Raw genomic sequence first — 26085 nt, 5'->3', positions numbered from 1 at the left:
GCCTTGTACCCTATCCCTACAGCCATCTAAGGCAATATGTTGTTAACCCTACTATTGGTCACTTATGGTCACTCTAACACCTTTGCCATTGGTCAGGATTGGATCCGGGCCAAGGGTATAAAAGTAGCATACTGTACCCCTACTAACTCGGAAGGAGAAGAGCTGAGACCCTTCACGGACCCTGCAATAAAGCCATACTCGTGGAACAGCCAGCGTCTTCTGCTTCTCCTCTCTCTACCGTCTGCTGGAGCCTTAGGCCAAGGGAAAAGCTACCTAGCAAGCAAAGAGCTTGAAACCACAAGAGCTGCCTAATCACTAAGAGCTGAATATTCCCTGCTTGCCAGGGCTGTCCCGCGGCCTTGGTCTGAGAGCGAGCTGGCTTCTGGCACCCAGTGCCCTTGGGGACTGAGCTCTGGAGCTGTGACAGCTTGCACAGGATAAGAGCAAGCAAGGCTCATTTATCGGGGTGCAGCCACATGTCTGAACCAAACCGAACCTGCTGAGGGGGTCCCATCCTTTTATTGGCGCTGCAGGCAGGGCGAGGCAGAGCTGCTGCTGTGCCCCACAGCCCATGGAGAGCACAGGGAGGCAGAGCTGTGCCCCACAGCCCATGGAGAGCACAGGGAGGCAGAGCTGTGCCCCACAGCCCATGGAGAGCACAGGGAGGCAGAGCTGTGCCCCACAGCACAGGGAGCACACAGAGGCAGAGCTGTGCCCCACAGCCCATGGAGAGCACAGGGAGGCAGAGCTGTGCCCCACAGCCCATGGAGAGCACAGGGAGGCAGAGCTGTGCCCCACAGCCCATGGAGAGCACACAGAGGCAGAGCTGTGCCCCACAGCACAGGGAGCACACAGAGGCAGAGCTGTGCCCCACAGCACAGGGAGCACAGGGAGGCAGAGCTGTGCCCCACAGCACAGGGAGCACACAGAGGCAGAGCTGTGCCCCACAGCACAGAGAGAGCACAGGGAGGCAGAGCTGTGCCCCACAGCCCATGGAGAGCACAGGGAGGCAGAGGAGCTGTGCCCCACAGCACAGGGAGCACACAGAGGCAGAGCTGTGCCCCACAGCACAGGGAGCACACAGAGGCAGAGCTGTGCCCCACAGCACAGAGAGAGCACAGGGAGGCAGAGCTGTGCCCCACAGCCCATGGAGAGCACAGGGAGGCAGAGGAGCTGTGCCCCACAGCACAGGGAGCACACAGAGGCAGAGCTGTGCCCCACAGCACAGGGAGCACACAGAGGCAGAGCTGTGCCCCACAGCACAGGGAGCACAGGGAGGCAGAGCTGTGCCCCACAGCACAGGGAGCACAGGGAGGCAGAGCTGTGCCCCACAGCCCATGGAGAGCACAGGGAGGCAGAGGAGCTGTGCCCCACAGCACAGGAAGCACAGGGAGGCAGAGCTGTGCCCCACAGCACAGGGAGCACGGGGATGGGGTGCTGCTGTTGCTCACATCCCATGGTGAGCCCAGCCTCTCCCTGCCTGGGCTCCCTGCACGGAGCCATTGCCCCTTGGCGCGGCCGCCGATGGCACAGGGCTAAATCAACCGCGAGGTATAAAACCAGGTTTGCCATCTTGCCCTGAGTGGAAATGGAGAACAGAGACAAAAACCCAGTCTAAATGCCGACGGATTGCCGTACACACTTCCGTGATATATGCAAGGAAAGGAGTCATGCAGATTTACCCATGATACATGCTAGGGGGGTTTTTTTGAGTGGAACACAGAGGTCAGTAGTAATTATGAAAACACGTTCCTGCCGTCGGGCACTCACGAGTCAATTTCAGTGGCAACGCTGCAGGCGGGGTGCTTCACCTCAAACCGAGTGCCCACACTCAAAGCATCCGTTTCCTTTAGTGTTTTAAACTCACATGATTACATAAATAAAAATCTAGGATGTCTCTTGTTTTTTTCAAAAACTAAAGAATTTCTTGATCAATGCCAACAAGGTATGTGTCATCCCCTCACTTTTTGGCAGCTGCGAGGCTTTAACCTGGAAAAATCGTAAAGTGATCATCAACAAAATAAAGAAGTCTTCTGTTAACTACTGTTCCCTAAACAGAATATCACAAATCAGCTGGAATTTAAAGTCGCTACAAGGTAAATGTTTGTAACTACTAGAAGGAATTTTCAGATATAAATATATATATAATATATATTCTGCATACAAAAGGCTCCCGTGAGGCTGATCACCAAGATGCCACCGTAGGGAAGGAGAGTTTCAAAGGGAACAAACCCAACACTGTCAAGTCTCTATAAAGCGTTTACCTTCCACGTCAGGCCCCGTGTTACGACTACTGAGTTCTGGAAATAACCGAAATCCAAATCCTGCGCGTTCAGGTGCGTTCTGCTACGAGCAAGGCGGCAAACACGCGTTTAGAACCTGTTTGAGAGGTGAAGCGGGCGGGCGGTGCAGGGATGCGGCGGCGCTGGGCGGCTCAGTCCAGCGGCTGCGGGTCGGCGATGGGCATGGTGTGCAGCACCTCGTCCAGCAGCTGCAGCGCGCGGTGCAGGTGGATCTCGATCCAGCACGGCGTCTCCTTGATGCTCTGCCGCGGGTAGTCCGGGCCCCAGCCCTTGACAAAGCTCATCCGCAGGATGCACAGCCGCCGCAGGTCGTCCACGCCGATGCCGGCCGCCGCCGACAGGCCTGCAGGGAGGAGAGGGCACGGTCACGGGCCGGGACACGGCGGCACCTCCTGCCTGGCCTGCACACCTGGCCTGCACACCTGGCCTGCACACCTGGCCTGTCACACCTGGCCTGTCACACCTGGCCTGCACACCTGGCCTGCACACCTGGCCTGTCACACCTCCTGCCTGGCCTGTGCACCTGGCCTGTCACACCTGGCCTGTCACACCTGTGCCATCACACCTGCGCCGTCACACCTCCCTGGCTCTGCTCCATGCCTGCCTCCTTGTCACCCAGCCAGGCCAGCCCTCACTGCCACATCCCCGCTGCATTCACTGCACCCATTCCTGTGCATTCACTGCACCCATTCCTGTGCGTGTCCTGCACCCATTCCTGTGCATTCCCTGCACCCATTCCTGTGCATGTCCTGCACCCACTCCTGTGCGTGTCCTGCAGTTTCAGCTTTCACAGAGTTCTGCAGCCTCAAACAGGCGCTGAGACACAGAACCCTGCAGTCAGAACCATGGAATGGTTTGGGTCAGAGGGACCTCCGAGCCTGCCCAGTGCCATGGCAGGGACAGCTCCCACTGTGCCAGGCTGCTCCAAACCCACCCAGTGCCACCCCTGCCATGGCAGGGACACCTCCCACTGTCCCAGGCTGCTCCCAGCCCCATCCAGCCTGGCCTGGGGCACTGCCAGGGATCCAGGGGCAGCCACAGCTGCTCTGGGCACCCTGGGCCAGGGCCTGCCCACCCTCCCAGCCAGCAATTCCTAATTCCCAATGTGCCACCTAACCCTGCACAAAGCAGACGGGATGAAACCCAAGTGCTTTACAGGACACGATGTATGCAAATCACACTTAGCAAACCCAGCCACAAAATGTTAATTTCTGAGGTCTGCCAAGCGCTGCGTTTTCAGAGTGGGAACCCAGACTGGGCACCTGTGGGAGGCTGGATGAGAGCAGCCCCACTCCAGCTGGCAGAGCACAAAGGCAAACACAGCTGGCCAATCTCAAATCACAACTACGGCTAAGACAAAGAGTGACAACCTTTGCCCAAAACGCCTCCCAGGATTTGCAGGGCAGCTGAAGGGAGCCACAGGGCAGCACAGGGAACCCGTGGCACACGGAGCAGCCTGACTCATGTGAGCACTTACACCTCTAAAGTACTTGGAACAATCTCAAGAATCCAGAATTTAGGAACTAAGGCAACACCAGCCCAGAATAACAGTAATAAAAGGAGAATAAAACACCCTCAGCCCTCCTCAAGACCCTTGGCAGCAGTCGGTGTTCCTACACCCAGCCAGGACTGCGCTGCCCAGGGATCCCTGCTGTCTGCAGTGCTGTTCATACCAGCTGAACACAAACACCAATTTCAGGCTGGGCTCGGAGCAGCCAGAAATGCCAGTGTTTGTGGCTGTTGGAGCTTGCACAGAGACGTTCTCGGCTGTGCTGGGGGACAAGGAGCAGCCGCTGCCACACACAGCCCTGCCCGGGCACCGCGGGGCGAGCGTGGGCCAGGGGCTGGGACAAGGACACGGCACTGCCCGGGCAGGGGACAGTGACAGCCCCACACCGTGGCACTGTGCTGGGCAGGGGACAGTGACAGCCCCACACCATGGCACTGTGCTGGGCAGGGGACAGTGACAGCCCCACACCGTGGCACTGTGCTGGGCAGGGGACAGTGACAGCCCCACACCGTGGCACTGCCCGATCAGGGGACAGTGACAGCCCCACACCATGGCACTGTGCTGGGCAGGGGACAGTGACAGCCCCACACCATGGCACTGTGCTGGGCAGGGGACAGTGACAGGGCTGCCAGCTCTGCTGTGTCCCAGCCAGTGTCCCTGTCCCAGCCAGTGTCCCTGTCTCATTCCAGTGTCCCTGTGCCACTCCACAGTCCCTGTCCCAGCCACGGTCCCTGTCCCACCCCAGTGTCCCAGCCCAGTGTCCCAGCCCAGTGTCCCTGTCCCACCCCAGTGTCCCAGCCCAGTGTCCCAGCCCGGTGTCCCTGTCCCTCAGGGCCGTGCACACTCACTGATGGCGGGGGCGATGCCTCCCATGGAGCCAGGCCCAGTGTCCCTGTGCCACCCCAGTGTCCCAGCCCAGTGTCCCTGTGCCAGCCCAGTGTCCCAGCCCAGTGTCCCTGTGCCACCCCCAGTGTCCCAGCCCGGTGTCCCTGTGCCAGCCCAGTGTCCCAGCCCGGTGTCCCTGTGCCACCCCAGTGTCCCAGCCTGGTGTCCCTGTGCCACCCCCAGTGTCCCAGCCCGGTGTCCCTGTGCCACCCCCAGTGTCCCAGCCCGGTGTCCCTGTGTCAGCCCAGTGTCCCAGCCCGGTGTCCCTGTGCCAGCCCAGTGTCCCAGCCCGGTGTCCCTGTCCCTCAGGGCCGTGCACACTCACTGATGGCGGGGGCGATGCCTCCCACGGAGCCGGGCCCCGGGATGTTGCCGGCCACGGCTGCGGCCTGCGCGGCGGCGGCGGCCTGCGCGGTGGCCGCCTGCTGCTGCATCTGACGGTGGCACTGCCGCAGGTCGAACACCTGCAACGGGAAACGTGCACGGCTCGCACGGCTGCCCCTCCACACCAGCCCTGGCTGGCCCGGGGAGCAGCAATCCTTCCCCATCCCGCCATTTCCAACACTTCCAGTCCTGACCCCATTCCTACAGACCCTTCTCGTGCCGTCACCAACACTGCCCAAAGCAGGACCTTGTGCAGACCACACTCTGAAGGGTGCCACAGGCAGACTGAACCCCTGCTTCTCTGTTAAGTTCCAGGATTCACATTAAAATGGGGATATAAACTGAAAAAGCCAGCGAGTGCCACATTGTCTCACTGAGGTACGGCGGTCTGTCTGAGGGAAACGCCAATACTGACAGTCCAGGGCTGCGCGTCTCAGCCTGGGGGCGTTCTGTGATCACCGTTTGCCACCAGCACATGGACAGAACTCTGTTTTCAGGCTAGAAAGCTCCTGCACACAGCACGCGGGGTTTCTTTCACCCTCACAGCTGCCTCCAACACTGATGGTGAGAGCACCAAACCCCTGTGAGCTCCAAGCAGTGAACACAAGGTTGGTTTTCTGTGAGCGTGGCTGGTCTGTGTAAGCTCACAGTCTGTCAGAGGCACACCCGTGTAAGAACCTCCTCAAAACTTGTTCTGTGCAGCTTTCCCTGACCTCCCTTCACCTTCATGTCACTTCAACACACGCCCTAAACTTGTGCTGCATTTATATTTACTTTCACAACTCTGCTTTTTTTGGAGAAAAGGAACAGATTATGTTCTTTTCTAAGAAACGCAAGGCTAAAAATTTCAGCTGCAGCTAATTTAAACCTGTTAGGCTAAAAATACAAAGAGCTGCTATCAGTGCTGCTTGTGACCAAGTACAAAATTCACTTTCATAGTACCCAGATGACATCTTCAGCTCAGAGTAATTTCTAAAGTCACCTTCAGGCGAATGGCAAACGGAACTTGTTAGGGACTCTGAAGGCGAGGTTGGCTTTATGTAAATACTTACTTATTATAAATGGCTCCTGTTGAGGTCTCTGGCTGGTCAGTGACCCTGAGAAGCATTAGAAAGTCTCTGCTCCCAGCCTGGCGCTTGAAGAAGGAGTCAGAGCTGTTCACTTCTCAGTCTCAAGGTTGTTTATTGTTTCTTATCTATAAATTTCTTTTTCTTGTCCAGCAGGACAGACAGAGGCACTCTGCCTGCCCCCAGGGAGGTGTTATCTCTTTATACTAAAAACTACGTGTACAATATTTACAATTACTTTCCAATACCTATCACCAATGTTAGACAGTGAGCTTCTACTCTAAACCAATCTGTAAGTGCCACCATCACAGCAGAAGATGGAGGCCAAGAAGAAGAAGAAGAAAGGCTGGACACACCCAGATTCCTCCATCTTGGCCCCTAAACCCCCATTCTAAAACCCCAAAAAAATCTACTTTTCCACCTCGTGACAAATTCAGCATCCTTCTGCCAGGGGCCCACCTTGATGTAGGCGCTGGGGTAGATCTTGTGCACGGCGTCCCCGGGGGCTCTGCCCGCCTCGCGGTCCAGGTAGTAGCTCTGCACGAACACGGCGTGGTCGCTCAGGCAGCGCACCCACACGTCGCCCTCGCCCTTGCACTCCAGCTGCACGCCCTTGCCGATGTGCAACCTGCAGGGAGCGGGGAAACGGCTGTCAGCAGCGCTGCAGGCAATGCACACACTGCAGGGGAATGGGCTGTCAGCAGCGCTGCAGGCAATGCACACACTGCAGGGGAATGGGCTGTCAGCAGCGCTGCAGGCAATGCACACACTGCAGGGGAATGGGCTGTCAGCAGCGCTGCAGGCAATGCACACACTGCAGGGGAATGGGCTGTCAGCAGCGCTGCAGGCAATGCACACACTGCAGGGGAATGTGCTGTCAGCAGCGCTGCAGGCAATGCACACACTGCAGGGGAATGTGCTGTCAGCAGCGCTGCAGGCAATGCACACACTGCAGCAACCCTTGCAGGGGGGTGGCAGCACAGGCTGCAGCCACAGGCACAGCTGATCACACCCAGTACACACACACACACACACACACACACACACACACACACACAGAGCTGATCACACCCAGCACACACACACACACACACACACACACAGCTGATCACACCCAGTACACACACACACACACACACACACACACACACACACACACAGAGCTGATCACACCCAGCACACACACACACACACACACACACACAGCTGATCACACCCAGTACACACACACACACACACACACACACACACACACACAGCTGCTCACACCCAGTACACACACACACACACACACACACACACACACACACAGCTGATCACACCCAGCACACACACACACACACACACACACACACACAGCTGATCACACCCAGCACACACACACACACACACACACACACACAGCTGATCACACCCAGCACACACACACACACACACACACACACACACACACACAGCTGATCACACACAGCACACACACACACACACACACACACACACACACACACAGCTGATCACACACAGCACACACACACACACACACACACACACACAGAGCTGATCACACCCAGCACACACACACACACACACACACACACACACACACACACACACAGCTGATCACACACAGCACACACACACACACACACACACACACACACACACAGAGCTGATCACACCCAGCACACACACACACACACACACACACACACACACACAGCTGATCACACACAGCACACACACACACACACACACACACACACACACAGAGCTGATCACACCCAGCACACACACACACACACACACACACACACACAGCTGATCACACACAGCACACACACACACACACACACACACACACACACAGAGCTGATCACACCCAGCACACACACACACACACACACACACACACACACACACAGAGCTGATCACACCCAGCACACACACACACACACACACACACACACACACAGCTGATCACACACAGCACACACACACACACACACACACACACACACACACACAGCTGATCACACACAGCACACACACACACACACACACACACACACAGCTGATCACACCCAGCACACACACACACACACACACACACACACACACACACAGCTGATCACACCCAGCACACACACACACACACACACACACACACACACACACACACACACACAGAGCTGATCACACCCAGCACACACACACACACACACACACACACACACACACACAGCTGATCACACCCAGCACACACACACACACACACACACACACACACACACACACAGCTGATCACACCCAGCACACACACACACACACACACACACACACACACACACACACACAGCTGATCACACCCAGCACACACACACACACACACACACACACACACACACACAGCTGATCACACACAGCACACACACAGCACACACACACACACACACACACACACCAGGGCACACTCAGGTCACTCACACACACGCAGGGCACACCCAGGGCACACGCAGAGCCCCACGGGCAGCGCCGGTACCTCGCTCTCTCGATGGCCTCTGTTCTGTGCACGTTGGACAGCTGTCCCAGGCAGAACCTGTCCCCTCCGGAGGGATCCACGTAGCCGTCCACGGTGACAATGGGGCAGCTGGAGGGCACCTTGAAGGTCTCCCCGACCTGCACGTCCATCTCAAAGTAGGCGATGGAGCACCAGTACTCTGGAGCTGCACAACAACACACACGGTCAGAGCGGGCCGGCACGAGGCAGCGGCGACAGCCCTGCAGAGCCGCCGCCCTGCAGCGCACGGCGACCGCCTTCATCCCCGCGCCTCTGTCCCAGCACACACCAGCGCCGAGGCTGCTGCAGCGTGTGCCTCAGTCTGTGAGTGCTTCACCATCCCAGGCAGGTCTGGGAGCCGTCTGCACCCCTGCAGCAACACCTGTGCGCCCAGCTACGGCCGGGCTGGCACACACCAGCCCTGGCACTGCTCTGGCTGCACCTACCAGGGATCCTCTGCACCTCTGGGGGTGCTCACAGGGGTCCCACGATCAGGGAGGACATGAGAATCCTGACTCTGTGCCTCAGAAGGCTGATTTTATGGTATTATTTTATTATATATTATTATAATTATGATAATTATTATGATATCATATTAAGTATAATAAGTATTATATAATATATAAATAGTAATTTTATTATTATATATTTACATAATATATATTATTCTATATTTATACTATAATATATAATATATAATATATAATATATAATATATAATATATAATATATAATATATAATATATAATATATAACATAGAATATAGAATTATATTATCTGTTATATATTATATATAAATATTATATTAAATATATTAAACATTATGATATATTATGATAACTATGGTATTATCTTATGATATATGAATATTATATTATATATAAATAAAGTATCTTTAAATCTTTAAAATATATTTTTAAATTGAAAATTATTTTATTATATTAAAAGAAAATTATATATTAAAACTATACTAAAGAACAGAAAAAATTATTTCATCAGAAGGAAAGCAAAGAAGGGAATGATATAACAAAATCTTGTGGCCGCTGACAGCCTCGACACAGGTGGCTGTGATTGGTCACCAGGTAAAAACAATTCACATGCTGGGTAAGCAATCCTCCAAATCCCATTCCAAGGCAGCTGAAGCTTCCCAGCCTCCCAGGAGGAAGGATCCTGGCAAAGGGAATTTTCATGAAATGTGTCAGTGACATGCACCTGCCCTGGCCTCGGGGGGGATCCCCAACCTGCCCGGGGCTGGGGAGCAGCACAGGGGGGAGAACGTCACAGATGGTGACCTGGCACAGGTCAGGGCCAGGGCACAGCAAGGGCACGCAGCGAGGCAGCAGAACACCGGGGCACGTCCTGCGAGCACAGGGCTGCCCCTGAACACCACCCGTGCATTTGGAACACTGCCCGCAGAGGAAGGATGGCCACGCAGGAGTCTGCCTGGTGAGGAAAGGACAGCCTGGCCCCTGGGCACTGCCCTGAATGCCGAGCACCCAGCAGGCACTGAAAGCTGGCCAGGCACACCTGGTGATTTTTGGAGTGTCAGTCATCTCTGTGCCACCTGAGCAGCTGCCTGTGTGCTGTGGCTGCTGTGTGTGCACACCCAGAGATGCCACAAGCTCTGGCCAGAGGGTTCTGGGGAGCTCAGCACCTCAGCTGCCTGCAAGGGTCCATTTCCACACAGGGGAGCACAGCTGGGCAGTGCCAACAAATCCTGGGATCCCAGGATGGTCTGAGTCAGGAGGGACCTCGGGGCTCACCTCATTCCAAACCCTGCCAGGGGCACCCAGGCTGCCCAAACCCTGCCAGGGGCACCCAGGCTGCCCAAACCCTGCACCCAGGCTGCCCAAACCCTGCCGGGGCACCCAGGCTGCCCAAACCCTGCCAGGGGCACCCAGGCTGCCCAAACCCTGCCAGGGGCACCCTGCATGCCCCAAACCCTGCCAGGGGCACCCAGGCTGCCCAAACCCTGCCAGGGGCACCCAGGCTGCCCAAACCCTGCACCCAGGCTGCCCAAACCCTGCCAGGGGCACTCAGGCTGCTGCAAACCCTGCCAGGGGCACCCAGGCTGCCCAAACCCTGCACCCAGGCTGCCCAAACCCTGCTGGGGCACCCAGGCTGCCCAAACCCTGCCAGGGGCACCCAGGCTGCCCAAACCCTGCTGGGGCACCCAGGCTGCCCAAACCCTGCCAGGGGCACCCAGGCTGCCCAAACCCTGCCAGGGGCACCCTGCATGCCCCAAACCCTGCCAGGGGCACCCAGGCTGCCCAAACCCTGCACCCAGGCTGCCCAAACCCTGCTGGGGCACCCAGGCTGCCCAAACCCTGCCAGGGGCACCCAGGCTGCCCAAACCCTGCTGGGGCACCCAGGCTGCCCAAACCCTGCCAGGGGCACCCAGGCTGCCCAAACCGTGCCAGGGGCACCCTGCATGCCCCAAACCGTGCCAGGGGCACCCAGGCTGCTCCGGCCAGCCCTGGGACACTCCCGGGCTGGGGCAGCCCAGCTGCTCTGGGCACTGAGGCAGGATGAAATCACACTGTCACAGAGACACCAAACAAGGTGAAACACGATCTAGCCACAGTTATGTTCACCCAGCAGTTACCGACATTTAACCCCTCGCACTGCTGGAGTATCCGGACAAAAACTAGTTTAACTTTTTGGCTTTTCAACTGTATAGCTCCCTCTCTGCAGGGAACAGTGTTATTGTTGTTAAACACAAAATATCACCTTGCACCGGCAGCAGCTTTTACAGCAAGAGGGACCCCCTGAACCCCCAGGTAAAAGGGGAATCCTGGGGAGCCCCAGAGAGGAACAGCAGCAGCAGGTGTAAGAAGGACAGGGCCTGCTCCTGCTGGGCTGAGGGTCCTGAGGGGCTCGGAATGGCCCAGACACACCTGGGCACACCCAGCCAGCACGGGGCTGCTCTCAGGGCTGCCCAGCTCACCTGGCACCTGCACCAAGCCCCCTCCCAGCTCCTGTCCCCAGTTTAGGGCAGGATTTACGGAAAGAAGGTGCCTCGTCCCCTGAGCAGCAGGAGCGTCAGTCACGAGCTGCACGCACAGCCGTCGGGCGTTACTCACCAGGATGGTTGGAGATGGGAGGCTGGAATGCGAGCTCATTGTGGACTGGCCCTTGAGGAGAAAACAAGCAGTTTCTGGTTCACAGCAGCACAAACGAGGCTCTCTGCCCTGTGAATCCACCCCCCAACAGCTGCATCTACCACAGAGCAAGGGTCTGGCCTGCTGCGGGCTTGGCCACGGGAAACCAACACCCAGGATGGAGATGGAGCCCCAGAGAACGCGTTTGCTAAGGGAAATAAACCGCACGCAGCCATGGAGTCAGATCACTGTGTGCCTCCAGGAACCGGGAGGCAGCAGGAGCGGGAGGAAAGGCTCAAACACGGCAGGGCAGCAACAGCAGCTTCTGCAACGGGGCGCCAGGGCAGGGACCCTCGGCAGGGGACAGAACACAGGGACAAGCGAGAAACCAGGAGAAGCTCCGTGTGGCACCACCAGCCAGGCACAGATATCCATTCTGGAGAGGCACAAATGCTAAAAACATTTATAGCCTATCACAGCAGCACCAGGAGAAGCTCCGTGTGGCACCACCAGCCAGGCACAGGTATCCATTCTGGACAGAGGAACACACACAGAGGAACATTTTACAGCCTATCGCAGCAGCACCAGTGCCCCTCACATCCTGCTACCCCTGACAAATGACACCGTGGATGAAGTGGGATCCTTGCTGAATGAAGGAGTTAATCTTAATAACTGCGTCTAAACCATGGCTTTGGTGACAGACACAGCCTGAAAAGACATTCCAAGGTCAATTTACAGTGTACTCTCCCCTCCACTAACAGCACCCTGATCTATACCAGAATATGTGTTCTCTCTCCTATTACAGAATATGTATTATATTGGGGAACATTCCAACAAAAACTGCATTAGAAAATAAAGAACCATTTAAACTTTTTTGCTACAAAATTTAGAAACCTTTCATTTGTGTGGGAGTTTCTCTATTTACTAGAGCCCTACAATGCAATACAAGTGCTAGACCCCTACAGCAGAAGCTTGACCACTTCTTTTCCCCATCTCCTGTACTTTAAAAGAATGGTTTCTTGTCCTATTTCAAATGTGAAGAATATGTGAAGAAGTCTGTGTGCTAATGTATTAATGAACTGGTAATACTTTACTGTGCAAGGTTTCATTAAGCTCTTTAAAGCGGGCAGTTTTTAAAGTGTGCATGGACACATCTTCCAAAGCTTAGCAAGACTTCAAAACCTCTAAAAAACCAGAAACAGGTAAGAATTTCCAAGTTTTGAAAGAAAAACCCATCAGCTTCCTTTTGTGCATGGGAAATGCTCAGTGTGAGGCTGCCAAGCTCTGGAGGAGAGGCTCAGCCAGGCGGTAACAGAGTGATTGTGTGTGCCACACTGAGCTTTCCTGGTGTGCCACAGTGATTGTGTGTGCCACACTGAGCTTTCCTGGTGTGCCACAGTGATTGTGTGTGCCACACTGAGCTGTGACTGGTGTGCCACAGTGATTGTGTGTGCCACACTGAGCTGTGACTGGTGTGCCACAGTGATTGTGTGTGCCACACTGAGCTTTCCTGGTGTGACACAGTGATTGTGTGTGCCACACTGAGCTGTGACTGGTGTGACACAGTGATTGTGTGTGCCACACTGAGCTTTCCTGGTGTGACACAGTGATTGTGTGTGCCACACTGAGCTGTGACTGGTGTGACACGGTGATTGTGTGTGCCACACTGAGCTTTCCTGGTGTGCCACAGTGATTGTGTGTGCCACACTGAGCTGTGACTGGTGTGCCACGGTGATTGTGTGTGCCACACTGAGCTGTGATAGGTGTGCCACAGTGATTGTGTGTGCCACACTGAGCTTTCCTGGTGTTACACAGGGATTGTGTGTGCCACATGAGCTGTGACTGGTGTGACACAGTGATTGTGTGTGCCACACTGAGCTTTCCTGGTGTGACACAGTGATTGTGTGTGCCACATGAGCTGTGACTGGTGTGACACAGTGATTGTGTGTGCCACACTGAGCTTTCCTGGTGTGCCACAGTGATTGTGTGTGCCACACTGAGCTTTCCTGGTGTGACACAGTGATTGTGTGTGCCACACTGAGCTTTCCTGGTGTGACACAGTGATTGTGTGTGCCACACTGAGCTTTCCTGGTGTGCCACAGTGATTGTGTGTGCCACACTGAGCTTTCCTGGTGTGACACAGTGATTGTGTGTGCCACACTGAGCTGTGATCAGTGTGCCACAGTGATTGTGTGTGCCACACTGAGCTTTCCTGGTGTGACACAGTGATTGTGTGTGCCACACTGAGCTGTGATCAGTGTGCCACAGTGATTGTGTGTGCCACACTGAGCTGTGATCAGTGTGACACAGTGATTGTGTGTGCCACACTGAGCTGTGACTGGTGTGCCACAGTGATTGTGTGTGCCACACTGAGCTGTGACTGGTGTGCCACAGTGATTGTGTGTGCCACACTGAGCTGTGACTGGTGTGACACAGGGATTGTGTGTGCCACACTGAGCTGTGATCGGTGTGACACAGTGATTGTGTGTGCCACACTGAGCTGTGACTGGTGTGACACAGTGATTGTGTGTGCCACACTGAGCTGTGATCAGTGTGCCACAGTGATTGTGTGTGCCACACTGAGCTGTGATCAGTGTGACACAGTGATTGTGTGTGCCACACTGAGCTGTGACTGGTGTGACACAGTGATTGTGTGTGCCACACTGAGCTGTGACTGGTGTGCCACAGTGATTGTGTGTGCCACACTGAGCTTTCCTGGTGTGCCACAGTGATTGTGTGTGCCACACTGAGCTGTGATCAGTGTGACACAGTGATTGTGTGTGCCACACTGAGCTGTGACTGGTGTGCCACAGTGATTGTGTGTGCCACACTGAGCTTTCCTGGTGTGACACAGGGATTGTGTGTGCCACACTGAGCTGTGACTGGTGTGACACAGTGATTGTGTGTGCCACACTGAGCTTTCCTGGTGTGCCACAGTGATTGTGTGTGCCACACTGAGCTGTGACTGGTGTGACACAGGGATTGTGTGTGCCACACTGAGCTGTGACTGGTGTGCCACAGTGATTGTGTGTGCCACACTGAGCTTTCCTGGTGTGCCACAGTGATTGTGTGTGCCACACTGAGCTGTGACTGGTGTGACACAGTGATTGTGTGTGCCACACTGAGCTTTCCTGGTGTGACACAGTGATTGTGTGTGCCACACTGAGCTGTGACTGGTGTGCCACAGTGATTGTGTGTGCCACACTGAGCTGTGACTGGTGTGACACAGTGATTGTGTGTGCCACACTGAGCTTTCCTGGTGTGACACAGTGATTGTGTGTGCCACACTGAGCTGTGACTGGTGTGACACAGTGATTGTGTGTGCCACACTGAGCTGTGACTGGTGTGACACAGTGATTGTGTGTGCCACACTGAGCTGTGACTGGTGTGACACAGGGATTGTGTGTGCCACACTGAGCTGCGATCAGTGTGACACAGTGATTGTGTGTGCCACACTGAGCTGTGATCAGTGTGACACAGTGATTGTGTGTGCCACACTGAGCTTTCCTGGTGTGACACAGTGATTGTGTGTGCCACACTGAGCTGTGATTGGTGTGACACAGTGATTGTGTGTGCCACACTGAGCTGTGATTGGTGTGACACAGTAATCTCAGGTGCCACACTGAGCTGTGATTGGTGTGACACAGTAATCTCAGGTGCCACACTGAGCTGTGATTGGTGTGACACAGTAATCTCAGGTGCCACACTGAGCTGTGATTGGTGTGACACAGTAATCTCAGGTGCCACACTGAGCTGTGATTGGTGTGACACAGTAATCTCAGGTGCCACACTGAGCTTTCCTGCAGCTCTCTGAGCCCCTCGGGGCTGGCTCCGAGCTGCCAGCGCAGCTGGGGCAGAGCACAGGCAGATGTGAGGGCAGAGCACAGGCAGATGTGAGGGCAGAGCACAGGCAGATGTGAGGGCAGAGCACAGGCAGATGTGAGGTTCATGAGAGGGGTTCACAGGCAGATGTGAGGGGGCTGTGAGGGCAGAGCACAGGCAGGTGTGAGGGGGCTGTGAAGGATTAACAGGCAGAAATGAGGGTGCTGAGAGGAATTCACAAGCAGACGTGAGGGTGCTGAGAGGGCAGAGCAGATGTGAGGGTGCTCTGAGGGCAGAGCACAGGCAGGAGTAAGGGGGCAGTGAGGGGCTCACAAGCAGGAATGAGGGGGCAGTGAGGGGCTCACAAGCAGGAATGAGGGGGCAGTGAGGGGCTCACAAGCAGAAATGAGGGGGCAGTGAGGGGCTCACAAGCAGGAATGAGGGGGCAGTGAGGGGCTCACAAGCAGAAATGAGGGGGCAGTGAGGGGCTCACAAGCAGAAATGAGGGGGCTGTGAGGGGCTCACAAGCAGGAATGAGGGGGCAGTGAGGGGCTCACAAGCAGGAATGAGGGGGCTGTGAGGGGCTCACAAGCAGAAATGAGGGGGCTGTGAGGGGCTCACAAGCAGGAATGAGGGGGCTGTGAGGGGCTCACAAGCAGAAATGAGGGGGCTGTGAGGGGCTCACAAGCAGGAATGAGGGGGCTGTGAGGGGCTCACAAGCAGGAATGAGGGGGCAGTGAGGGGCTCACAAGCAGGAATGAGGGGGCTGCGAGGGGCTCACAAGCAGAAATGAGGGTGCCGACAGGGCAGAGCAGAGGCAGCAGTGAGGCCGCCAGTCAGCTCCCAGCTGTCACAGACACACGGACACACGGACAGGGGCACAGCAGAGTTCTCTCACAGTAGTGTCCGGGGTGCATGGGCGGGTGGTGCTGCAGGTGCCCGTTCTGGTGGTGCGGGATGCTGGGCGTGTAGGCGGCCGTGCGGCTCCCGGTCCAGCTGGTGGTACTGTCTGCAAAGACACAGCCCGGCATCAGCGCCGGCCTGGCGCGGGCCCTGCTCGTCCTCTGCTGCCCCTGGCCCCGGCACGGCGCGCCGCGGGGGCGCAGGGGCGCAGGAGCGGGGCGATACTCACTGTGGTGGAAAGTGGCTGGCTGGGCTGTGAACCCATTCTGCTGAGCTCCTGGCGGGGGCCCTGACGCAATCTGTAAGGGTCCATCACTATGGCTACCTGTCAATATACTGGGAGGGTGACCTGGTGAAAGAACACACTACCTATTCGTGAGCGTTCCAGGACGTGCGGTAAGCAGAGCTCGGCACTGCCGGGCAGGAAGGGCAGCCCGCTCAGGGCACTGCCGGGCAGGCTGCCACAGCCTCGGCCCCTGTCCTCTCTCTGCAAAATGGGGCAAAATGCTCTGACCAGGCAACTCTGACTGTTACACCCTTCACACTGCAGGAGAATGCACAGGACTCTGCTCAGCTTGTCCTGGTCAATCTCACTTCTCAGGGTGAAAGGGAAGAGGAGACATCACAATTTTACTGGATAACACATCCGGAAAGGTTTGGTGTGAATCCAAGCAGACCCACTGAGCTGCTGTTTTCACCACGTTTTAACTGCAGCTCCTAAGGAGCACACTCGCTCACAGTTGTGCTCCTCCACAGCATTCTGGGCAGCAGAATTGTGATTCTGCTTCTGCTTACTTCATTGTGATAAACACTGCTGCAATAAAGCTGCACGCAACACTGGACTCAGAAAGACCCTGCAGGTTTTTTTTCCTCCTCTCAAATAAATATTTCAAGAATTATCTAAGATTAAAACTACAGGTATTTCAGAACAGGTTAACAAAATTTGACTGCAAAAGGCTTCAGTTCAGCCATTAACACTAAACTTATCAACACTTTCACAATTACACTTGCACTCTCAATGGTGTGGCTAGCACAATTTAACACACTGAGAGCTTGCAGTAAAACATAAAAATTAGCTTTTTTTTCACATCCACTTCTCTCCAACAATTATGGCACCGATGAGAAAAGGTTACTGGCTATAAACTGTGGTGCAAAGGCAGCACAATTAACTACCCACACCCTCCTTATCTCTGCTGGAGACAAATAAAGACACAGTGATGTTACCACCATCAGTACTTTTAGCCTGAATCTCATCAGCTGAAATTAACGAGCATCATCACAACACTGTGTCACCACAATTCAGAGCTGTGATGGGATCAGCAATGCTCACTCGTGTTTTGTGTGAAACCTCTCAGACTCAGGGTGCTCGGAGCGCTCTGCTGGACTGAAGGGTGGCTCTGGGCAGTATTTCATTCTGACAAACACGGTGTGCGACACCAAACTCTCCCATTGCACCAGACACAGGGAAAAGTGTCAAAAACTTCAAGGCAGCACTCTAACACCCTTATGGGAATATTATCTGGGGCTGTCCTTGGAGGAGCACAGCGAGCCACCGCCACAGAAGCAGAGGTGTTAAAGCTGGAGGAGCCAGGAGCTGCCTGAAGGCCTCCTGGTCCTGCACCTTTCAGCACATGCATTTGTTGCTGTGCTGCTGTGGCAGTAAAGCAATTAAAGTGTTTGGTTTCTCTTTGGCAGTGACCGAACGGCAGCCACGCTGCTGTCATGGGCGAGCTGCTGTGTCCCTGTGGCACCGGCCCTTTGGCACAGGCATGCCAGCAGGGCACAGCGGCGCGTTATCCCCCGGTGCAGTGCCCAGGAGCCGCCCTGGAGCAGCAGCAGCCGCACACGCGGGGCGCCCGCAGCCCCGTCCCGTGCCCAGCCCAGGCAGCAGCTCACTTGTGGAGGCCACGGGAATGTTGGGGAAGTTGGTGGTGCTGGTGGTGCTGGCCTCGGCGGGCGCCAGCATGGCGGGCGCGCTGAAGGGCTCCGAGCTGGCGCGGTTGCTGGGCGGGTGCTGGATGGTCTGCACCGAGTGGCCCTCGGCCGACGACAGCGACGGCTGCCCCTCGTAGTCGTGCACGTACTCGTCCTTCACCAGCATGCTGGGCGGGGCTGCGGGGACAGCACTGTCACACACGGGGCACGGACAGGGCACACACGGGGACAGCACGGGGACAGAGCCGTCACACACGGGGCACGGACAGGGCACACACGGGGACAGCACGGGGACAGCACTGTCACACACGGGGCACAGACAGGGCACAGAGAGCACGTATAGGGCACACACACACAGAACCAGTCACTCACGGGGCATGGACAGGGGACACACACACACAGAGCACACACACACACAGAGACACACACACAGCGCACACACACACACACAGAGCACACACACACACACACAGACACACACACACACACACAGACACACACACAGAGCACACACACACACAGAGCACACACACACACAGAGCACACACACACACAGCACACACACACAGACACACACACACACAGACACAGAGCACACACACACACAGACACACACACACAGCATACACAGACACACACACAGACACAGACACACACACAGAGCACACACACACAGACACACACACACACAGAGCACACACACACACAGACACACACACACACAGAGCACACACAAAGACACACACACAGAGCACACACACACACACAGACACACACACACACAGACACACACACACACATACACACACACACAGAGCACACACACACACACAGCACACACACACAGACACACACACACACAGAGCACACACACACACACAGCACACACACACAGACACACACACACACAGAGCACACACACACACAGACACACACACACAGAGCACACACACACACAGACACACACAGAGCACACACACACACAGACACACACACACACACAGCACACACACACACACACAGAGCACACACACACACACACACACAGAGCACACACACACACACAGCACACACACACAGACACACACAGAGCACACACACACACAGAGCACACACACACACAGACACACACAGAGCACACACACACACAGACACACACACACACACACACACACACACAGAGCACACACACACACACACACACAGCACACACACACAGACACACACACACATACACACACACACACACACACAGACACACACACACAGCACACACACACACACACACAGAGCTCAGCCCCAGTGCTGCTGCTGAGCCCACTCCAGCCCTGCACACACACACACACACACAGACACACAGCACACACACACACACACACACAGAGCACACACACACACACACACACACACACAGACACACACACACAGACACACACACACACACACACAGACACACACACACACACAGCACACACACACACACACACAGAGCTCAGCCCCAGTGCTGCTGCTGAGCCCACTCCAGCCCTGCACACACACACACACACACAGACACACAGCACACACAGAGCACACACACAGACACACACAGAGTACACACACAGAGCACACACACAACACAGGGCAAATGCTGCTTTCTCCAGGCACTCCCGGTGTGCTAAGGCAGCAGCTCACCAGCCACCCTCGGGAACACAAGCGGGCACACACACACAGCTCCCGTGGAAAACACACATTTGTGAACATGGCACATGACCCTGATGCATCCCCGGGGCCATCTTAAGCAGGTCCCATTCACACTGACTGGAAAATCAAACTCACATTCAAGGACCGCAGGAAACCACCCAGTGTTCAGCAGTGTAGCCAGTAACTCAGATTATTCCACACACCGCACTAGGGAACTGCCCCTGCCCCTACAATGATTTATTTGTGTGTATGCCACTGACTCCTGCATCACATCACCTGCCATGCTCCTTTTAAAAGCACATTAAGTATGTCTAAACCTCCTGCAAGAGCAGGACAAGGGAATGCTCATGATGTATTTAGCTGCTGGTGTTAAATAATGAAACAATTTCATTAAACAATGGAAAATTCAGCTTTGATTCTGTACTGAAGGACAATCTTTCAGAAGGCACAGGTAACAATGCAAATTAGCAGAGATGAGCACACAGATTACAGCTTGTCAAGTTAAGTTTGTTGGGATGTTTGGTGGGGTTTTTCTAGTTCATTTTTGCTTGGATACTTTTAACAATGCTAAAATCACCTGGGTCACACAAATTCCTTCCTCCATTAATTTCCTCCTCAAAGCTTTGAAATAAAGCAGTCACCAGCAGTGGAATCTCAGATTTCTGAATAATGCCCATGTGAGATTTCACATCCCATTTCTCTCAAGCTTCAGGGAAAGCAAGGATATCAGACTCCTTCATCCAAAGGCAGAATTAATTACAGAATTTCCATTCTTTCTTTCTTATTAATCACATTCAGCATTCCCAATCCAATTAATCAGCATATCATGCAGGTGCAGGCAGTTTTGGGTGTCTTTTCTGACCGACCAGCAGCACTGAGCTGTGGGGTTTTTGGCTTTGTGTGGGTTTCAGGGTGGGAAGCAGCGAACACAGGGCATGGCTGGGGCCTCTGCCCCAGGGATTTGTGGATCCTTGCCCCTGACAGGGCTGTGGGGAGGTTTTTGGGAGCCAGGGGGACAAAAGCAGCCCTGGCAGTGAGGCAGAGGGGTGGCAGGGCCTGGCATCCCCACGGAAAGGCAGCAGCAACCACAGGCACTCACCTGAGCTCTGCAGCGTCAGTCCCGAGAGATCTGCAAAGGGAACACAGGGAAAATGCAGAGGAATGCATTCAGAGATCTACAACACATTTATCAGCCTGTAAAAACCAGCACTGCAGGCTCCAGCCATAGACCCCTTCCCCTGCACGGCCAGCCTGTGCTCAGCTACTCCTAGGGGCACCACAACTGCAAGAGCTGCGTGCCCACAAACCCCACAGAGAGGCTCCAACAAAAGCCAAAAACTCTCCCTGCACACCTGCAACAGAGGCCAAACAGTAACTGCACTGAGAAAGACAAGAGCAGGGCAGCTCATCCTGAGGCCATCAGACGTTAGTGCTCCTAACTCAGAGCTGTTCTCTGCGCCCGGAGTGTTTCAGATCTCCCCCCAGGGCTGCCCTGTGGCTCGGGGGGTACTCACCGATGCCAGGCGACACCACGCGCTCATAATGGTAGGGGTTCACGCAGACACTGTCACACTTGAGGTCAAAAGCGTACTGACAGTATTTCACGTGCTTGAGCTCATTTTTGTGCAGGTCGGGCCACCTCCAGAGCCGGGCGTAGATCACGTGCGGGAATCCCTTGCGGCCGGCCACCTGCAAGGGCACGGACACGGGGCTGGCACAGCAGCCAGGGCTGGCACAAGCAGCACCGCGCCCTCTCCCAGCACCAAAGCACAGCTCAAACACAGAAGGGGGTGTGCAGCTCCTGCACGCCTCACCCAAGCTCTGCGCCCAACAGAAACACCTTTCTGTCTGGGTTCTGCCGCCACACTTTAGTCAATGCTCTGTGATTCTTAGGTGAAAAATACTGGGTACAAAATGGCCGAGGCAGAACTGGCGCTCCAGGTATGAGGTATGGCCACCTTCCCCACCGAGGGTGTGAAGCAGCTTTGCCCCACAAGAACAGGAACAAGGTGCTGACCTACGCCGTCAAATTCACAAGCAGGAGATGCCAATCCATTACAAAAATAAATTAAAAGATGCCTGTAGGGTAGACTGAGAGCCATCCAGCACCAAGCCACCTGCCCTGAGAGCAGGAGATCAGTGGGACAGGGAGTGAATCCTGACCCAGCGCAGCCAGGGTGGGTGCTCAGCACAGCCCACAGAGAGCGCTGAACCAGGGACCACGGTGCTGTCACTGCAGGGCTGGCCGGGGACAGCGACAGGGACAGCACCGAGCTAACGGGACAGGGACAGCACTGAGCTAACGGGACAGGGACAGGGACAGCACCGAGCTAACGGGACAGGGACAGCACCGAGCTAACGGGACAGGGACAGCACCGAGCTAACGGGACAGGGACAGCACCGAGCTAACGGGACAGGGACAGGGACAGCACTGAGCTAACGGGACAGGGACAGCACTGAGCTAACGGGACAGGGACAGCACCGAGCTAACGGGACAGGGACAGCACTGAGCTAACGGGACAGGGACAGCACTGAGCTAACGGGACAGGGACAGGGACAGCACTGAGCTAACGGGACAGGGACAGGGACAGCACTGAGCTAACGGGACAGGGACAGCACTGAGCTAACGGGACAGGGACAGCACCGAGCTAACGGGACAGGGACAGCACCGAGCTAACGGGACAGGGACAGCACTGAGCTAACGGGACAGGGACAGCACCGAGCTAACGGGACAGGGACAGCACCGAGCTAACGGGACAGGGACAGCACTGAGCTAACGGGACAGGGACAGGGACAGCACTGAGCTAACGGGACAGGGACAGCACTGAGCTAACAGGGACAGGGACAGCACTGAGCTAACGGGACAGGGACAGGGACAGCACCGAGCTAACGGGACAGGGACAGCACCGAGCTAACGGGACAGGGACAGCACCGAGCTAACGGGACAGGGACAGCACCGAGCTAACGGGACAGGGACAGCACTGAGCTAACGGGACAGGGACAGGGACAGCACTGAGCTAACGGGACAGGGACAGCACTGAGCTAACGGGACAGGGACAGGGACAGCACTGAGCTAACGGGACAGGGACAGGGACAGCACTGAGCTAACGGGACAGGGACAGCACTGAGCTAACGGGACAGGGACAGCACTGAGCTAACGGGACAGGGACAGGGACAGCACTGAGCTAACGGGACAGGGACAGCACTGAGCTAACGGGACAGGGACAGCACAGGGGTGTCCCGGCGGGGTTTGCGGGGGCGCTGCTCTGCACCGCCACACGCACACAGTCCGAGCAGGGCAGAGCAGCTCAGAACGGTGCCCCGCTCACACCGGCCTCGTGCCCCCGAGCAGGGCAAGGGGGGCTCTGCAGCAGAGGCACAGCACAGCCTGCAGAGCAGGGCTCTGCCCCGTCCCTCAGCAGCCGCGGGCAGCGCCCCAGCAGGAACACGCACACTCTGCATTGCACTGGTACCAACCTGCAGCCTCCCGTCCAGCGTCCTCTGTATTGTAACACACTTGCTAGGGTGAGCTCCGTTTGTGGTTATAGCTGTAATCAGAGAATCCAATTCATCTTTTTTCTCCTTCAGCTTTTTAACTAAACTCTCGATTGCGCGCTTGGCGAAAGTCTCGCTCTCTCCACCTTGTCGATGGCACATCAAGCTGTGAACAATGCTCAGACAAGCATCATTACTTGTTGGTGTGTTAGTAATAGACATATTGTCCATCTGTCACAGCTTGTTCTTTCAGATCAAATGTCAGTTTTGGGGGCTGTTATGATTTTCAAGCTGATGAACAAGAGATGATCCAAGTTAAGTGTTAGATGTACTGTCCCTTGGTAAAACCTAGGAGGAAAAAATATCTACGTTAGAATGGTTTTTAAGGTTTTTAACACATCGCAGATCATGTTTCTAAGGAAGCCTGTGGCTTTTCTTCTCCTTTTATATTCAGGATATTAAAAGCACATGAAAAAACTGCCTTGCTTGTCCCATGATAGCTGAAACATGCCTGGGGCGGCCTGCACAGTTTTAGATGCAGGATTTATTCCTCCCCTAGTAACAATATTTAAACAGAGGTTATTTATGTGCGCACAGCAAGGCAGGGATCCTCAGAGGAACCAGGAGACGCCACGGTGGGTGATTCCCCAGGGCTCGTCCCGGCAGATGAAAGGCAGTGATGCGAGCAAGCCCCGAGCAGGGAGGGAGGAGGCACCAGGGCACCCGCATCCCTCTGGCCTCACTCACAGCCCTGCCCACAGCTCGGCCTCCTCACACCAGCTCTGCTCCTCCCTGCTGGCCACAAGGGCCGGCAAAAACTCGGGAAAACCCTTCTGGTGTTCCTCAGAGATGCTGCCACAGAGCTGCTCTGGCCCTCCAGGCAGCCCTGGCTCCGTGGAATCACCAACCACGGCATTTCCACGGGCTCTGGCCTCCTCAGAACACGGCCAGCAAACATACAAAAGTGATTTTACCACATTTTCTGAGCAGCCTTTCTGAGAACCACCGCGCCGTTCCCAACCGTGTAAATAAAATAAATACATCTGATTTCAAAAGTTCAGGGAAAACAAAGCCTGTCACTTCATCTGAGCAGGAACACATCCAGTCAGAGAGCTGTTACTGCACTGGAATTTTCCATGTTATCAGAGGCACCGAAGTAGCAGCTATTCATTGGAAACAAATGTGTGGCACAAAATAAGAGTGAGGTGTTAATTAGGAAGTTATGGCACCACACATGTGAGCACATGGCTCCCCTCCGTGTAAAACGAATGCTGTTAGACAAATTTTAAGAGGAAACAGACTCCTCCTTATCTGATATTTTCTACAGTTTTAACTGGAATACATCATGCTTTGGTACATTTGAAAAAATACACGGTGAAAATCCTTCCCCTCTCTCCATATTCCAGCCTTTTCTCTTTTGCAAGCATGCTTCCGCACTTAATTTTTCCCAAAGGAAAACAATTATCTCTAAATGGGAGTAGGATCATGGATTTTACCTAGCTATTAAAATTTCTCCCTCTGTGCTGGGGTTTTCTCGTGCTTCAATTCAAAAAGCCCTTTCAAAAGCCAAGCTTAAACTGCCAGTCACTCTCTATGGCAGCTCACACTAATCTGCAAAGCCTATCAGCTGAAACAGAATAGAACATCATTTTGCTTAAATACAGAACACCACCCCGGACAGATACGCACAAGCAATCACAAATAAACGCCCTGATAAAGCCATTAGCTACAGGAGCTTTAAATGAAGAGACGATTAAAATTAGACACAAATCAGACACGCAGCTTTACCATCTCCCCGAGCCCTGAAACCATGAATGAGCATTGTGCCAGGCACAGAGGGGTGAGGGCAGCGGGCACCAGCATGGGCCAGGAATGGTGCCAGGGCACAGAGGGCAGCGGGCACCAGCTCAGGGTGCCAGGGCACAGAGCACTGAGGGCAGCGGGCAGCAGCGCCCAAATTGTGTGGCACATTTCTGCAGAAGCAGCAGTGTTTCGTGAGGGCAGGCCAATCCCCACAGCGCACAAATGCGTCTCCCCACAAACAGCTCGGGCAGCCCATCTTTAGCTCAGTCACACGCCGGGGAGGCGTCTCGGCACCTCCTTACCACGGAGCAAGCAGCGCGCGGAAACGGGACGAGCTAATGCGAAGCACTAACGAGCAGGAGATGCCAATCCTCTAAAATATAAATTAAAAATTGCCTCTAGGGCAGAGAGAGAGCCATCCAGCAGCAGGCCATGTGCCAGGGTGCCAGGAGATCACAGCCCCAGTGGGACAGGGACTGAGTCCTGACCCAGCACAGCCCACAGCGAGCGCTCAGCAAGGTAGAGCACTAACACGCGTTTCGCAAAGTCACAGAGAGGCACCGGATAACACCCAGGGCCAACGGTTTTAGAGGGCTTTTCCAGCCTGAAAAGGTCTAAGATCCTGTGCTACACAAA

The 26085-nt window shown here is 55.0% G+C and overlaps 1 protein-coding gene across 2 annotated transcripts; it reads right to left on the bottom strand.

Moving 5' to 3' along the window:
• Window positions 1-1168: 1168 nt before the first annotated feature.
• SMAD4 (SMAD family member 4) lies at window positions 1169-23959 on the bottom strand. Of its 2 annotated transcripts, XM_058823420.1 has the most exons (11): window positions 23629-23959; window positions 21666-21840; window positions 21251-21280; window positions 18430-18645; window positions 16763-16882; window positions 16529-16639; window positions 11791-11841; window positions 8689-8872; window positions 6609-6777; window positions 5024-5162; window positions 1169-2646 (listed from the first exon to the last, which is right to left on the bottom strand). In XM_058823420.1, exons 1-11 carry the CDS (start codon window positions 23875-23877, stop codon window positions 2435-2437), a joined length of 1656 nt encoding a protein of 551 aa, XP_058679403.1. In that variant the 5' UTR covers window positions 23878-23959; the 3' UTR covers window positions 1169-2434. The 2 variants fall into 2 exon arrangements, with proteins under 2 accessions (XP_058679403.1, XP_058679404.1); XM_058823421.1 differs by lacking the exon at window positions 16763-16882.
• Window positions 23960-26085: the final 2126 nt, after the last annotated feature.

This window comes from Ammospiza caudacuta, chromosome Z (assembly GCF_027887145.1).
Source record: "Ammospiza caudacuta isolate bAmmCau1 chromosome Z, bAmmCau1.pri, whole genome shotgun sequence".
Lineage (NCBI taxonomy): Eukaryota > Metazoa > Chordata > Aves > Passeriformes > Passerellidae > Ammospiza > Ammospiza caudacuta.
The sequence above is the reverse complement of the archived record's forward strand: the minus strand, read 5'-3'. Positions and strand labels throughout refer to the sequence as shown.

Excerpts from the sequence above, each read along its gene's own strand:
- SMAD4 (XM_058823420.1), bottom strand. The coding sequence starts at position 23,877 with ATGGACAATATGTCTATTACTAACACACCAACAAGTAATGATGCTTGT. Across the intron at positions 21,841-23,628 it reads CGCTGGACGGGAGGCTGCAG|GTGGCCGGCCGCAAGGGATT; the intron begins GTTGGTACCAGT and ends GTGCCCTTGCAG. Across the intron at positions 21,281-21,665 it reads CGTGGTGTCGCCTGGCATCG|ATCTCTCGGGACTGACGCTG; the intron begins GTGAGTACCCCC and ends TTCCCTTTGCAG.